The sequence below is a fragment of the Drosophila navojoa genome, chromosome 3 (assembly GCF_054131105.1).
Source record: "Drosophila navojoa isolate 15081-1374.11 chromosome 3, UAZ_NAV_1.0, whole genome shotgun sequence".
In the NCBI taxonomy this organism is placed as follows: Eukaryota; Metazoa; Arthropoda; class Insecta; order Diptera; family Drosophilidae; genus Drosophila; species Drosophila navojoa.
The window spans coordinates 8,357,150-8,371,267 of record NC_142891.1 but is presented as its reverse complement, the minus strand read 5'-3'; the positions used below and the strand labels follow the sequence as shown (position 1 = coordinate 8,371,267).

At 40.2% G+C, this 14,118-nt stretch overlaps 2 protein-coding genes across 2 annotated transcripts; both read right to left on the bottom strand.

Annotated features, from left to right (window-relative positions):
* Positions 1-3,028: 3,028 nt before the first annotated feature.
* On the bottom strand, positions 3,029-5,398 carry Tektin-A (Tektin A). Its single transcript, XM_030387618.2, has 3 exons — positions 4,901-5,398; positions 4,545-4,819; positions 3,029-4,318 (listed from the first exon to the last, which is right to left on the bottom strand). Exons 1-3 carry the CDS (start codon positions 5,261-5,263, stop codon positions 3,196-3,198), a joined length of 1,761 nt encoding a protein of 586 aa, XP_030243478.1. The 5' UTR covers positions 5,264-5,398; the 3' UTR covers positions 3,029-3,195.
* Positions 5,399-5,778: 380 nt separating this feature from the next.
* On the bottom strand, positions 5,779-7,280 carry LOC115563915 (uncharacterized). Its single transcript, XM_030387619.2, has 2 exons — positions 7,124-7,280; positions 5,779-7,068 (listed from the first exon to the last, which is right to left on the bottom strand). The coding sequence occupies exons 1-2, from the start codon at positions 7,125-7,127 to the stop codon at positions 5,864-5,866; spliced, it is 1,209 nt and encodes a 402-aa protein (XP_030243479.1). The 5' UTR covers positions 7,128-7,280; the 3' UTR covers positions 5,779-5,863.
* Positions 7,281-14,118: the final 6,838 nt, after the last annotated feature.

Genomic DNA, 14,118 nt, shown 5'->3' with positions numbered 1-14,118 from the left:
TTTTACCTTATTAATAACTATTTACCTTATTAATAACTAATTCAATGGTAAGCCACTAAGTATTAATCGTCCCCTAATTTCCACTATCCATCTACAATATAATTTAAAGAACTCTCCCTTTAAACGGCCTAAAGAGCCTGCAGCCCAATTCATTTGTTTGCCACAAAGTAAATACTTTTTTAAAACGTCATTTCACACAATATATATATATAGATATATATATATTATATTTGTATATATTTTTTTTATAAATTAATATACTGACATGTATTCTGGCATCGCGGGAAGTCGTCAACGAAAGAAAAAATAGAAATACAAACATTTTGTTAGCTTCGCAGAGTATGCAACAGATTTTTTCTTAGCACATGCACGCCGCATGGTGCCAACTACAAAAACAACAACAGCGACAAGAAACGGCCTCGACAGGCAAACAAGCACCGAGTTTTTGGCATGCGGTACAATGTAGCCTAAGGTATTTTTTCCATTCTATTTTTCTCGTTTCGCTTTGGACTGGTCACACGCTGCGATTTTTACCGGCATTACGAAATATTAACAACGCAAATGCGAAATACGCCACCGCATGTGGCATACAAGAGAAATGGTTATGGAGTTTAAAATACCACTAGGTATATGTATGCGTGTGCTAGTGTGTGTGTTTGTGTGTGTGTGTGCATGCCCAGTGGGCGAGCGAGGTGTGTAAAATGCTGCGTAACGAATTGGCACCTTAAAGCACAATTTGCATAATAGCTCAAAGGATGAACACGCAGACGGAGCTGATAATATGGATGGAATGAATAGAATGAAGCTGGTTAAAGTTAATTGAATTATGTACGAAATGTAGAGAAATAAATTCAAATGTATGTAAGTTTTATAAAAAAACAAACAAGTGGAAGCAAAGCTGGCGAATAACTTAATTTTTCTGCTAAACAAAAATCATACTCACTCGCTCTCACTGCGGGAGAGAGAGAGAGAGAGCAGAGCCTTCGTTTCTTTTCGTTTTTGTTTTCTGCGCCTTAACTATTCGTGTGACGCTCTTCAAACGAACATCATTTCGGCAGAGATCCGGCTGACGTTCGCATAACGAAGCTGCTCAAGAAGTCAATGCAAACGGTACTCATCCACACATACATTTGCACACACACACTCAATTCCCACAAGCAAGCAGCACACTCGCATACACACCAATGCATGCAAGAGACGTTTTGCTTCAACTTTAACTCAAGCGAACAGTCGGGTAAAAGCAAGAGCGAAAAAACGAACTTGATCTGGCGCTCTCTTTGAGTTTTTTCTGAAAGGTTGAGTGAAATATACATGCAAAACTCTTTGCAGGCATTAAAAAACATCACAAACTAAAGAGAAGAAATATTTAATGTTTTATTTATAATTTAAAAGCATAAAGTGCATCTAAAACTACTTGAAAACACGCCCCTTTCTTTTATCATAACCAAACAGTTTTTGCAGTTTCGTTGGCTTACTAAGCCCAATGCTCTCAGCATCCAACGATTGAATTGAAAGTTCAATATTATGGATAATGTATCTGCGGAAAATAAGTGCAATAAAATGAAAACAACTAAGTGACATTAGATGGCAATCAGACACGTTTGAAAACCCATAAAAGTGGAAATATGTTGCCAAACTTCAGGGGGACAGCCACAGGCGACACACACGCACACACATGCATACACACATGTGCACTTATTATTTACCAAACACGTTCTAGAGAGAGAACAACACGTACTCAATTTAGAGCTAGACAAGAGCAGAGTTCAGGGGGAAGTTTTCGGCTTGTGCAGCTGCAGAAACTTTAAGGGATTGGGCCACATACAACATTTCTGACAGTCCAACTTATAGTATTTAGCAGAGATAAAGAGAGGCAGAGAATGAGAGAGATGTAGTGCGGAGTCAGACAACAAATTAAACGCAAATCGAAAAAACAACAAGAAGCATAAAGTAAATTTCGCAATTTTTTTTTTTTTTTTTTTCAGCAAAACGGAAGAAAACTTTTTCGACATCTCTCTTGACAACATATTGAACGTATTTTGTGTGTTGACTTTTCAAAATATTTGCCTCGATTATTTGTCCAACAAGAATTTGAGGCCTGCTAAGGTCATCTGACACTCGCATACGCCACGTGCTGCGGCCTTCGGACAGGCGAACCAACCCAAGTCAAGGCACACGTCACATACTTGTCTTCAGATCCTCTGTCCCATGTCCTGTTCTGTCCTCATATCCTCTGTCTACTCCACTATACTCTGTCGTCTGTCCCTTGTCCTGTCAACTTTTTGTCTATCTATCTCTCTCTCTTTCACTCTCTGTTCTTTTCTTTATTTTATTTTGCTCTGTATGCTGCTTGCGCATACGTGCAAAACATTTGCTGGCCAAGATTTATTATCATGCCACGTGTTGTTGCAAGCTGCAACAGCAGCCGTTGCCATTTCCCTCGCCCCTCTAATACTTAGGCAAATCTATTGATTTGGAATGTTGCGTGGGCAAGGTCAGGGAATTACAGATCTGCTCGTGTGGCGAGGCACGAAATAAGGAAATGCTGTCAAGTTTTTGGGTTATTGGCAAAGAATTTCAGCCAACTCAACTGAATGAGGTCAAGGAGGCAGCCTGGCTCACATGTGTTTACAGACTTTCTCCTTTTCTATGATGAAAGTAGTATGTAATAGATATATTATAAATAACTATATATTGTTGATATAAGCTATATAATGTCTGCATCTTTAGCATATGAAACAGATTTTAATATTTTATCCAAAATTATACAGGAAAAATCTTCAAACCGTAATCCCTTAATACATATTTCTCTTTCATCTTAACCAAGCTTTGAGGAAAAAATTGATGGAAACACTTCAGAAGAAGAAATACTTCAAGGAAATACTTTAAGGAAACATTAAAAGAAATCACCTATGGAATATACTGAGAAGAAATAAAGGAAATGCTTTTCAACACTGCCTAGGTACTCCTTTAATTAAAACCTACTTAACCCTAAGCTCTACGCTATGCTCTATTTCTGAAACGCCTATTTCACTTTTTTCTCAAATTTTTATTAGACTAGCTCTGGCTACATACATTAGCTTAAGACTGGAAATTTTTGACAATAAATTTAGAGTAATGTTGATCTCTTGAAAGATCTGTATAAAATTGTAAATCTATATGAATATATGTATGCATGTAAGTATATTTACACACTTAGAACTCATCATTGCCGGTGAGAGCATCTGCGGATGGGTAATGGGAGCGCAGGAGCATGCAGCGATCCCTGTCCACGAAGAGAGTGCGTCGCTTCAGCATGATCTCACGCTCCAGGGTGCTGCGCACACCGACGAGCGCCTCCTTCGTCTCCTCGGCCGAGGTGAGCTCGTGCAGCATGGCCGTGACGCTGCTCTGAATGGTGTGGACCTCGTCGATGAGCCGCTGCTGGGCGACGTCGCGACAGCTCTCCACGTTCGGCCGGAAGCTGCGGTTGTGCATGCGCGTCTGGGCGACCTTCATGGCCGCATCGAAGCTGCGAATGCGTCCGTGCAGCTGCTCTATGCGGGTCTCGGTGTCCGCCAGGTCCTGCAGCACGCGATGCAGATCGTTCTCGAAGCGCTTCACCGCCTCCTGGGTGCAGTTGATGCGCGCGGTGAGCGACTTCTCGACGACGTCCGCCTGGGTGCGTATGTCCCGGGCGCCATTCAGCAGGATGGCGTTCAGGGTGCTGCGCAGGTCGGCCGATCTCTGGCGGCACTTCTCGCACTCCTCCAGGGTCTCCAGACTGAAGTGCTCCCAGTACTGCTCCGAGGACTGTTCGATCGGCTGACGCACTGCACCCATGTGGAACATAATGGTGCGCGAGTTATTGTCCAAGCCCAAATTGACGGTGTCTATGTCGTAGGACTCCTGCTTGTCGCTCCAATCGAACTCGAGCCGCTGCTTGGCCGCGCGATTCTCCGCCTGCTGGGCCACAAAGTCCTCCATTGTCTTTTGCAGGTTTCGCCTGATCTCGGCTATCAACGCCAGCTCATTCACCAGCTCCTCCTCCGTCTGGTCGCGCACCAGCTCCGTATCCGGTCGACCGCAGCGCTTCTCGATGCACTCCTTGACAATCGACTCGGGCACGCCCAGCACCACCACCGCCTTGCGCAGTCTATTGCGCTCCTGGTCCACCATAAAGATCTCATCCGTCATCGCCTTGATCGCATTTTCCAGCGTGCTCTTCCACTTGCAGATAACCTGAGCGCGTTGCCTCAGCTTCTCGGTCGTCTCGTTCTGTGTCTTGGTCACCATGGCAGTCAGACGCTGATACTCGGTGGTAGAGCTAAATCGATTTCTGTCGGGGAGAGGAGAGAAAGGAAATGGAAGAGATGAGGTTGTATCCAAAGGCAAAGAAGGAAGGAAGATGGAAGAGATGAAGTTGGTACAGAAGCAGAGATCCGAGAGCAAATGTGTAAGATAAGCAAATGACGAAGATGTTATGAAAAAACAGTAAAATATTCCAAGAATGGAATGCTGATACAAAAAGAGGGATAGGGATGTCAGAGAACCGCTCGTCTTACTTATCGGCCTTATCCAGCACAGAGTTGACGTATTGTACGGTCTGTTGATTTTTGGCACGCCATTCGTTCGAGCTGAAACGCGTTATCGAATATCTATCGACGACCGGCCGCGTGCCCGTCAGACCCGCCATCGGACTCCAGTCGACTTTGCCCGTAGCCCAGGGACCTATCGGACCCATCGGAGTCATCGAGTCCTTCTGGGGCAAATCGTCGCCCGGCTGGGGCAGATAGCACGGCGGATTCTGTAGATTATCTGCATCGGGATTGATGGAGCGCTGAGGAGAGAGAAAGAGAGAGAGAGAGAGGGAAATACTTTATAGCTGTATTTAAGGGCTTATTCGCTTGCTCATACTCACTGCAAATTGAATCTCCTCCGTTTTGATGGGCGCCCTTTTGGCCTGCTCCTGCTTGATGTCGAGCAGCTGCTGTTGCTGATTGTCGACTGCCGCTTGCAGGTCGTGCTGCACCTGATGATGGGCCTGGGCGGGCTCTTCAACCACTTTCTTCAGATACTCCTGAACCTGGCGCTGTTCGTCCTCTGTCGGGGGCGCAAGGCCCACGGGCATCGGATCCCATTTGCGGCGCCGTATGGGACCCATTTCGGGCGGCGGCGGGCAGATCAAAGGCGCCGGACACGCCGACGTCGGATGCAGGTCAATGGGCTGACTGACGCAATCACCGCCGCCATTGTAGAGATCCTTCTCCTTGCAACAGGCCATTTTTAATGTGAGCAATCAAACAAAAGAAAAAAACGTCTCAAATGTTTTTTTTACACTTTATCTTAAGCTTTTTTTGGGGGTGGCTAAACGCTTAACACAAAACTCGGTATGTAACTGAGAATTTTCAAATAGTTTCATTTGAGGGCGGTAAACAAGTCGAAAGGTTGCTTTGGTTATACAAATTTACTTGGGCAACAGTTGCCAGGCTCATGGGGAATCGGGGGAACTAATGGAACCATGGCAGCGGGTATGACCTAGTGTAATTAGCTGATACAGTCGCGCCCCGATAATTCGAAATGGCAAAGGAATCAGATTTTTTTTTTGGTTAAAACAGATATTCAAATTATCGAGAGTTATCGAGAATAGATTTTTTCGATTTATCGCGATTTTCGATTTAGCGGGCACAAATTGTTGAGGCTCGACTAAATATCTTTGCGAATGGCTAGGAATCAACCCCGTCAAAGAAACTCTCTGGCTGCAGAATGAAAGTTATCCAAACAAATTCAACATTTGCATTAAATTGTCAGCGAAAAATCCGTTGTATTCACAAATTTGACAAACTTTACATTTAAATTTCGTTTCATTGCGCTAGCATAGACCTTAGCTGTTCCCCATGTTTTGGAAGAACATAATGGAGAACTCGAGAACATTGGAGGGCTTATAGCGCAGCACATTGAGGACATAGTCCTGCATGAAGTCAGCCAGCTCCGAGTTCGACTCCAAGTACTTTGTCGTGTTCTCATAGTTCAAAGCCTTCAGCTCGCGGAATTTGCGTGAGAAGACGGGATACTGTCGCCACATTAGCTCCAGCTTGGGCATGACGAGCTCCTTCTTCTTGGGCGGCGCGCAGACGGCGTGCAGCAGGTAATTGTAGCCCTGCCAATAGTGTAGAATGATGCGGCCCTCGGGCGTCATAAAGGTCTCGGCGACGTCCTGCAGCTCGTCGTTGAAGCACTGCTGCGTTATGATGTGAATGGCGTTCTTGTAGGTGCGATAGAAGATCCGGACGATCTTGCGTTCCTTGTGCACGAGCAGATTGCAGCGCAGCACACGGCCATACAGATTCATCGTGTAGTATTCGAAGGTGCCGACGAAGTTGTTGCAAACAAGATGGCGCATGAGCAGCTGAATGCCGCCGTCGAGGACGAAGGTGTGATCCCGATCCTTGATGTCGATCGTCGCCTTGAACTTCTGCGACTCCTCGTTGATCTTTGTTTCGCGTATGGCCGTCAGATATAGGTCCGCATGGTTGCGCACCTCGAGTGTCTTCTCCACAACCGCATGATCGATGCGATCCGTCTCCGAGCGTTTCTCACAGATCAACAGAAACTGATCGTCGTATTTGCCTTTCAGCTGATGTCCGCACTCGGTGATGCCTTTGCCCTTCTTCATCCGGCTGCTGCTATAGACCACATAGCCATCGAATGCCTCCTCCACATTTAGGCAGAACTTTCCGATCGTCAGCAGTTCGCGCTCGAAAAATATCTTCAAGTTCTCGCTCAGTTTACAGTTGCTATTGCGCAGTTTTGAGACGAATAGGGTTTCCTTGAAGATCACTGCATTTTTTACTGGCAGAAACTTCTTGGGATCGATTTGCCAATCGCAGACCTTGTACTGATCGTCGGATGGTTCTATAGGTCGTATCAATGCCGATATAATACTCGATACACTGATCTCATCCTGGGCGCTGAGCTTCTCCTTCTCCTCGCAGGCCGAGGCTGCTGCTGTCTTCTTGTTGGGATCGCGAAACTCCTCTAGATCGCAGGGCACAAACAGTGGCGGATCCAATTTAACGGTACATTTAGCTAAAGAGATTTGGTCAGCAATGGGTTAACACAATCGCATGTTAGCTTAACTTACCCATGATTTAATATATATATAAACGTTTTGACAAAGCCAAACTGTAAAAAAAAAAAAAATTATAATTTCAATAGTTATCAAAGAGTTAAGTTTTTGATGTAACAAATTTGGAAATTAACCCATCCAATTCTTTTCAACATTGAGTGTAAAAGCTGAGCAGGCTGTAAGTTGATTAAATTTATGAGAGGAAATATATCAAAAAATCGCTACATAAATTGAGGGTCTTTTTATATAAATTATAGCATTATTATTGTTTTCATTATTATTATATATTTTTATTCATCAATAATTTTATAAAATAAAAATACAAATTAACAATATATAAAATTAAAATATGAATTTCACATTATTTAAAAAAAAAAAAATTAATTTATTATATAGATTATAACAGTTTCTCTTATTTTTGAAAATACGTATTTTCTTCAACAAATCTCACTTTTCGCAGCTTTGCGTGCACTCAGGAGCTTGACGCAATTAGCTAAAGAAACATTTCTCATATTCCAACACTTGTTTAGCAATTCTGAAGAGTTTGCACGGCCTGACAAAGGAAGCACAAGATGAAAATGGAAATTCTGTAGAGAGCAACAGCTAATTGCAAGGCCAACAGCTCTAAGGACACAGCACATGGATGTAGGAGTGTATGTGTGTGTGTGTGTAAGGGTCAGTGCATAAGGATGCGAGTGGCTGACAGTGGCAGGATATGCTCATTGTTATTGAAGCAGCGAGCGGAGGGCGAGGCAGCAAACAGACTCATTAAAAGGCATAAAACGTATGAGCTGAAAATCAACAGTTGAGAGCTACAGCAAAGGGTTAAAAGCTCAGGCAGCAAGCAGTTAAAAAATAAATAAATACCAACAAGCATAAAGAGAGTGAAAGACAGAGGCCTCGTCATGTCCTTGGCCCGAACAATATTAAATTTGTTATTAAGCCCTGTAATTATTTGTTCGGGCGAAATTGTTGGCATTTTCTTGGCTATTAACTGCCGCTGAAAGAGAGTCGATAGGGCGAGGGCGAGGACGGGGGCGGGGACGAGAAGGTGTATCTGAAGATGAAAATATAAATAAATTATGCAAACCGGACAAAGACAATGCGCTCGCCGTTTGCTCAGCTTATTTCACAGTCAAGTTAACTTTAAAGGAGCCTCTGCGCCTGCGAGCACAATTTTCGCAATTCTCTGCATCTTTTCTTCTACTTCTTCTTCTTTCGCTTTTTTCTTTACCACCTACTCTTCTCGTTTGGCATTTGATTTTCATCATTTTCATTTATTTCTTATGCAGTGCTCGGCGCGTAAATTAACAACAATTGTTTTCAGTGTCGTTCACTTACATTTAATCTTCATCTTGGCATTCATTCACAATCACAATCACATTCATGAGCATGCCCACCCATTGTTCCCTGTACCCACCGCTTGTGCTCTCTTCTCGTTTTTGCATGCCACGCCCCCATTGAGTGCTAAAATAAATCAAAATGCGAATCCAAAGAAACGCAAAATGAAAACAAACAAAAAAAGAAAACGAACCAAACAAATCTTAAATGAAAATTGTAACCAACAGCCGCATGCAGATCCAGCCAGATTCTGTGGGGTAAGCGGCATAATCTGCTCGGTAACATACACACACACACACACACAGACACAGAGTGTGAGCCATGTTGTGGGCTGGCCAAGCTTAAGGGTCAGTAATAAATGTCATGATATGAAATTTATTTACGCGCCTCGAAAAACCAATGAAAAGCAAAGCAAAGCGAACGGAATGCTCGCAACAAGAGCAGAAACAACAATAAAAATTCCACAATACAAAGACAATTAAAAGCGAATAGGCAGCCAAAGCAAAGACAATAAAAGAGAGCAAAATCGAAAGAAAATTCAACTGTAAATGCCAAAGGGCAAATAAATCTACGCACTAAATTGATGATACGCCCCATAGCTTCAGTGTGGGAGAGAGTGAGAGAGAGAGAGAGAGAGAGAGTGAGAGAGGGGCAGAGGGGCAGGATGAGGGCGGTAGTAATAGGAGAAGGAGGAAGTCAAATAATTAATGAATATTTTGTAAGAAATGTGTAATATTTTTATAGTGACTATACGATATGCATATTTTCCATTAAAATGTTCATAAAAATATCAAATAAATGTTATATTAAAAATATCTATTACAAAAAATTTAATAATTCAGTCAGTCTAAAAAATGTATGAATAAAATATATACATATAATTTTTTTCAAATTTGTAGCCTTCAAGCCTTTGATTCATATTTATCCAAATTTTTAATATCAATCGCAATTTACATTGAAATATTTGCATTTTTTGACATTTAATTCAAATTTCAAGCAAACAAACTAGAAAAAAATCTTAAAAAAAAAAGTAAAAAAAAAAACTGAAAAAATTGCAAGAAAAATATACTGACATACCACAATATCCTTACACGCCGAGAAAAATGTTGTTCCGAATGATAACATTTGGGAAATCGAAAAAAAAAAAATAATTAGTAATTTAATTTTAGTATTCGCATGTTCTTTGTTCACTTTAAATTGAAAAGTAAAATATTTTAATAGAAATTTTATCGACTCTGGTTTCTAACTTTTCCCCTGGATTTTAAGGAGTAAAACTTTGAGAAGCAATCTAACATTCCATTCAAGCTGTGTTCTAGATTTTGTTGATCTTGTTCTACTTCTTTCTTTCTCTCTTTCTCGCCCTCTTCTCAAAGCTCTCTTATAGTTAAATACTATAACGGAATACTCATAAATATATAGCAATTCGAAATGCATTTTCTCAATCACTCCACATTCAAAGTAATCGCACATAATTTCTCTCAGTGCACATCAAATTTCACTCAACTAACAAACATATCTCTCCTATCCACATACACACTCTCTTAGTTTTTCTGCCCATACTTGTGGGCATGGCACTTGCCTTTCCTGTCATATTTATTGCGATAGACAAGACTCTGTCGTTGTCATATATTTTTATATGGCAATTAATTTATGGAGCTTAACGCATGAATGCAAACATGAATAACATGAATAAATGTCACAAAAGTTGAGCGCATTCATCAATCAATATTCAATTTATATAATGAAATTATTATTATCATATATGTATGTATATATTGTTGTGGCTGTAGTTATTATTGCTTTCGCCTGAATGGATCTCACATGCAAAATTATTTGAGCAGAGAGCGAGAGAGAGAGAGAGAGAGAGAGTGAGAGAGCGAGACAGAGTAAGCTGTACATGGTTTTAATTGCTTTTTACATGATTAACACGCTGCCTCAGTGCTGTTTCATTCTCACGCCTTTGTATGGCTGACAAATTGTAGACACTAAACGCACACACCTGCACACACCTGTCCACGCACGCACAACAATAGACAATGCAAGTGACGTGCCAATTTGGCATTTGAGTGCGAGGAAGTCTGCACTTAAACTTGACATGAGCTCATAAACAAACACAGGTTGCATGTCCTTTCACACAAACACACACACACATGAATGTATATATATATGTGTAGCTCATAAAAATGCGAGCTGACAACACTTTCGTCTGAGCTGTAAATTGTGAGCGCTGCTGGCAACCCTCAACACGAGCACCTGTGAAACAGGCTTCTCATTTCATGCCTGCAGCACGCAATGCTGTCAGCCATTCACATACGTGTGTGTGTGTGTGTGGGTGTGTGTGTGAGCTGTTTTGTTAGGGGATGTGTTAATTACAGAAAAATTGCGAGAATTTGTATTATTTACTTTGTTATCAAGATTTCAGCTTAGAGCTCAACTTCAATCTGTTGTGCATTGTGTTTGCGTGCGTATAATTGCAAGTGTATGAGTGTGTGTGTGTGTGTGTGTCTGTGAAAGGGAGAGTTTGCGTTCACGTCTGTGTGTGTGTGTGTGTGTGTGTGTGTAGTAACCATCTTATTGCCAAGTGTTTGTTGCCTTTGTGCTCTTATCCACAAGGTTAACTTTTAGTTGGTTTTTCACGCAGCTCAAGAATTTCCTGTGAGATTTTCTAAGCATTTGATATTGCAAAAAATTGTTTGCTTTATTTATTTATTTGAATAAACAAGTCAAAATAAATTAAATTTTTCCTTTTCTCCCTTTAATGCTTTCAAATTCTAACACCCAAAGCCTTCTGTTTATGCATTTATTTACTATAAAAATGAAAATAAGTCTGATGGAAAACTTTTTAAATACATAAATATTTATTTTTATTTTGTGTGGGATATTTTTCAACCTTCTCTTCTACATTTTATTAAAAATTATTTATATTTTTTATTAGAAATACTTGCATAACGAACTAAAAATAATTAAATTTTTCACCTCAATACTTTCAAATTTCAGTACCCAAAGCTACTCTTTATAAATTTATTTGATATAAAATTGTTCTGAAAATAAAGCTGTAAAAAAAATTATGTCTGGGGACAAATAATAAAATGAAAATAAAAAATAAATGAAAAATAAAAAATAAAAATAAGTATTTATTTTTTTTTAATATTTAATATTTTTATTTTAATATTTTTTTATTTATTATTTTATTTTAGTTTTTATATTTATTTAATATTTTTATAGATCTTAAGTCAACGATCAAGCGTTACGTTTATCGCCCTTTATAAATGTATATCCCTATAATTTTTCTATTCAACATATAATTCATTTCGCTTCTCACCTCGCCTCTATCTAAGCATAGAAATCACTGTAGATCTTAAATCAGTTATCAAATCCTTCGCCTATTTCTTCTTATACATGCAAATCATTTGCTCTATCCATTCATCTGCTGAATATGTCGCTCCGAATACTCAATCAAGTCTGCTTTCTTCCTCGGCTGCCGTCAGCACTCCAACATTTCCATAACTTAGCAGCTGCTGCTGTCTCTCCCGCTGTCAAGCCAAACGCTCAACTAAATTGTTCTTCACGGCAAAACAAAAAAGTTTTGTGTCAATTTTTGTTTTTTGTTATAAAATGCAAATTGTTTTGCAATTTGATTTCTTTATGCAATGGCGGCTAGTATTATCAGCTGCTGTTTGTTGCTGCTGTTGTTGCTGTTGTTGTTGTTGTTTTGGATTGACAAGCAAACAAAACTCAACACCAACTGCAGCCACAGTAATAACAACAACAACAACAACAACAGCCAACAATCGCTTGAGAATACCAAAAACTTTTCGTCAAGGTGTTGTAATATCTACACTCCTACCTGTTGTTGTTGTTGTTGTTTGTTGTTACTGCTGCCGTAACAGGTGTGCCTGGCAAACTGAAGAAAAAAGTAAAAGAGGAAGACGAACAGCACAAACAGTCGCTGGCAAAAGTTGATTGTTTAGCTCATGTTGCCTATTTTTGGAGATAGTATGTATATTTTATTTTGTTTCACAATAATTTCGCTCTGCCCATAAATATATGTGCATAAATTTGAATTCGCATTTGCGAGCCTCTCAATTGATTTTGATAGCAGGTAAACAATTGGGTTTCATTCGGGCCAGCTAGCAATTAAATCGAAAATATTCGCGTAATAAATGCTAAATGTTGACAGCAATTGCACATGCACAGCTGGCGCTTATTTATGCTAAATATCAACTTGAAATCGAATTAAAAGCTAGAATTATTTACAGATTAAACTCCATTTACCGATTGATTCATTGAGTCTTTCAAGTGTGATTGACCGAGCGAATGCTTGAGCAACAGATTGAACTGGAACTGCCGGGTATCATCAACTGATTGGCAGATTGACAGACGAGTTTAATGTTTATAATGACTGTCAAAAATAATGACTATATAATATTTTAGTTGTTGATTGATCTATGAATGCTTGAATACAATTTGAATAGCTAATTGACATTATTGTTATAGACTGATTGAATGCCCAATGGGCGATCTAATAGACAGCTTTATTGATTGCTGTATTAATTTCTTGATTGAACGGCGAATTGAGTATTGATTGAGTTTCGAATAGACTGATTTATTGAACAAGTAGGACTACCTGATTACGTGATTGACTGGCTAATTGGCTGACAGATTGTCTGTCCAATAAACCGGTTGAATAAAAACTGGTTGACAGTCCGATTGGCTAGCTGATTGATAATGGTTGATTTATTTTCTTTTTATATCCAATTTATATATGTACAAGACATGGATTACGATGGGGTTAAAGCCAAAGCTTGACTAACTGATTGACTGTCTTGGCTGAGTAAATGATTGATATGCTAATGGTCTAGTCGATTGACTGATTGACCGTGTTGAGTGACTGACTAATTGATTGATACAAGCACTAATAGACTGGGCAGGCTGGCTGACTGACTAGCTAATCAACTAACAGGTTGACTGAATGTCTGATTGATTTATGTATTGCCAAACTGATTGACTGTCTAATCGACTGGTTAATTGACAACTTGAAGATTACCTCTTTGTCTATCTAGCTGAGTGCCTGATTAACTGCCCGCTGCACTGGTTTATTGACCAACTAAATGACTTTCTGATTGCCACTTGATTTGCTAAATGCCTGACTGAATGACTGTGCAACGAATCGATTGATTGACACATGACTTGATATCAGCTCGACTGGCGAATCAAGACACTTTTGTGAAAACTTTATTTAAAAAGTCATTTGATACAATTTACACTAAAAACTACCACAAATGAACAACAATTTCTATGTTGTCAGAGGAAATACAAACTTAAAGCCGTGTAATACCCGCCAGCAATTGAATTGGGTATTCCAGATTCGTGACCCACTTAACGCAGTTCACGCGGCTCATTAGCCGGTGGCCGACATTGAATAAACCTGCGTTCGCAGTGAGATAAAAGATATACAAAATATGGAAATAATAATAAAAAGCAGATGAAAACAGACGGAATAAAAAGAGGGCGCTAATTAATTAACGCCTGGAACGCAGTGGGTAGCAGCGAGTAGTCTGGACGGCTTTCACTTTGTGGTAACTTCATTAGCCGGCAGCTGGCACAAAATTTCAGCGTCAACTATAACTTCAACCTAACACGTCGACCCACTGCACCGCCAAGTGGGT

Bases quoted from the DNA above. Each gene is read 5' to 3' on its own strand.
- Tektin-A (XM_030387618.2), bottom strand. From the start codon at position 5,263: ATGGCCTGTTGCAAGGAGAAGGATCTCTACAATGGCGGCGGTGATTGC. The intron at 4,820-4,900 runs GTGAGTATGAGC...CTCTCTCCTCAG, and splicing joins CGGAGGAGATTCAATTTGCA to CGCTCCATCAATCCCGATGC. The intron at 4,319-4,544 runs GTAAGACGAGCG...TCTCCCCGACAG, and splicing joins GTGCTGGATAAGGCCGATAA to AAATCGATTTAGCTCTACCA.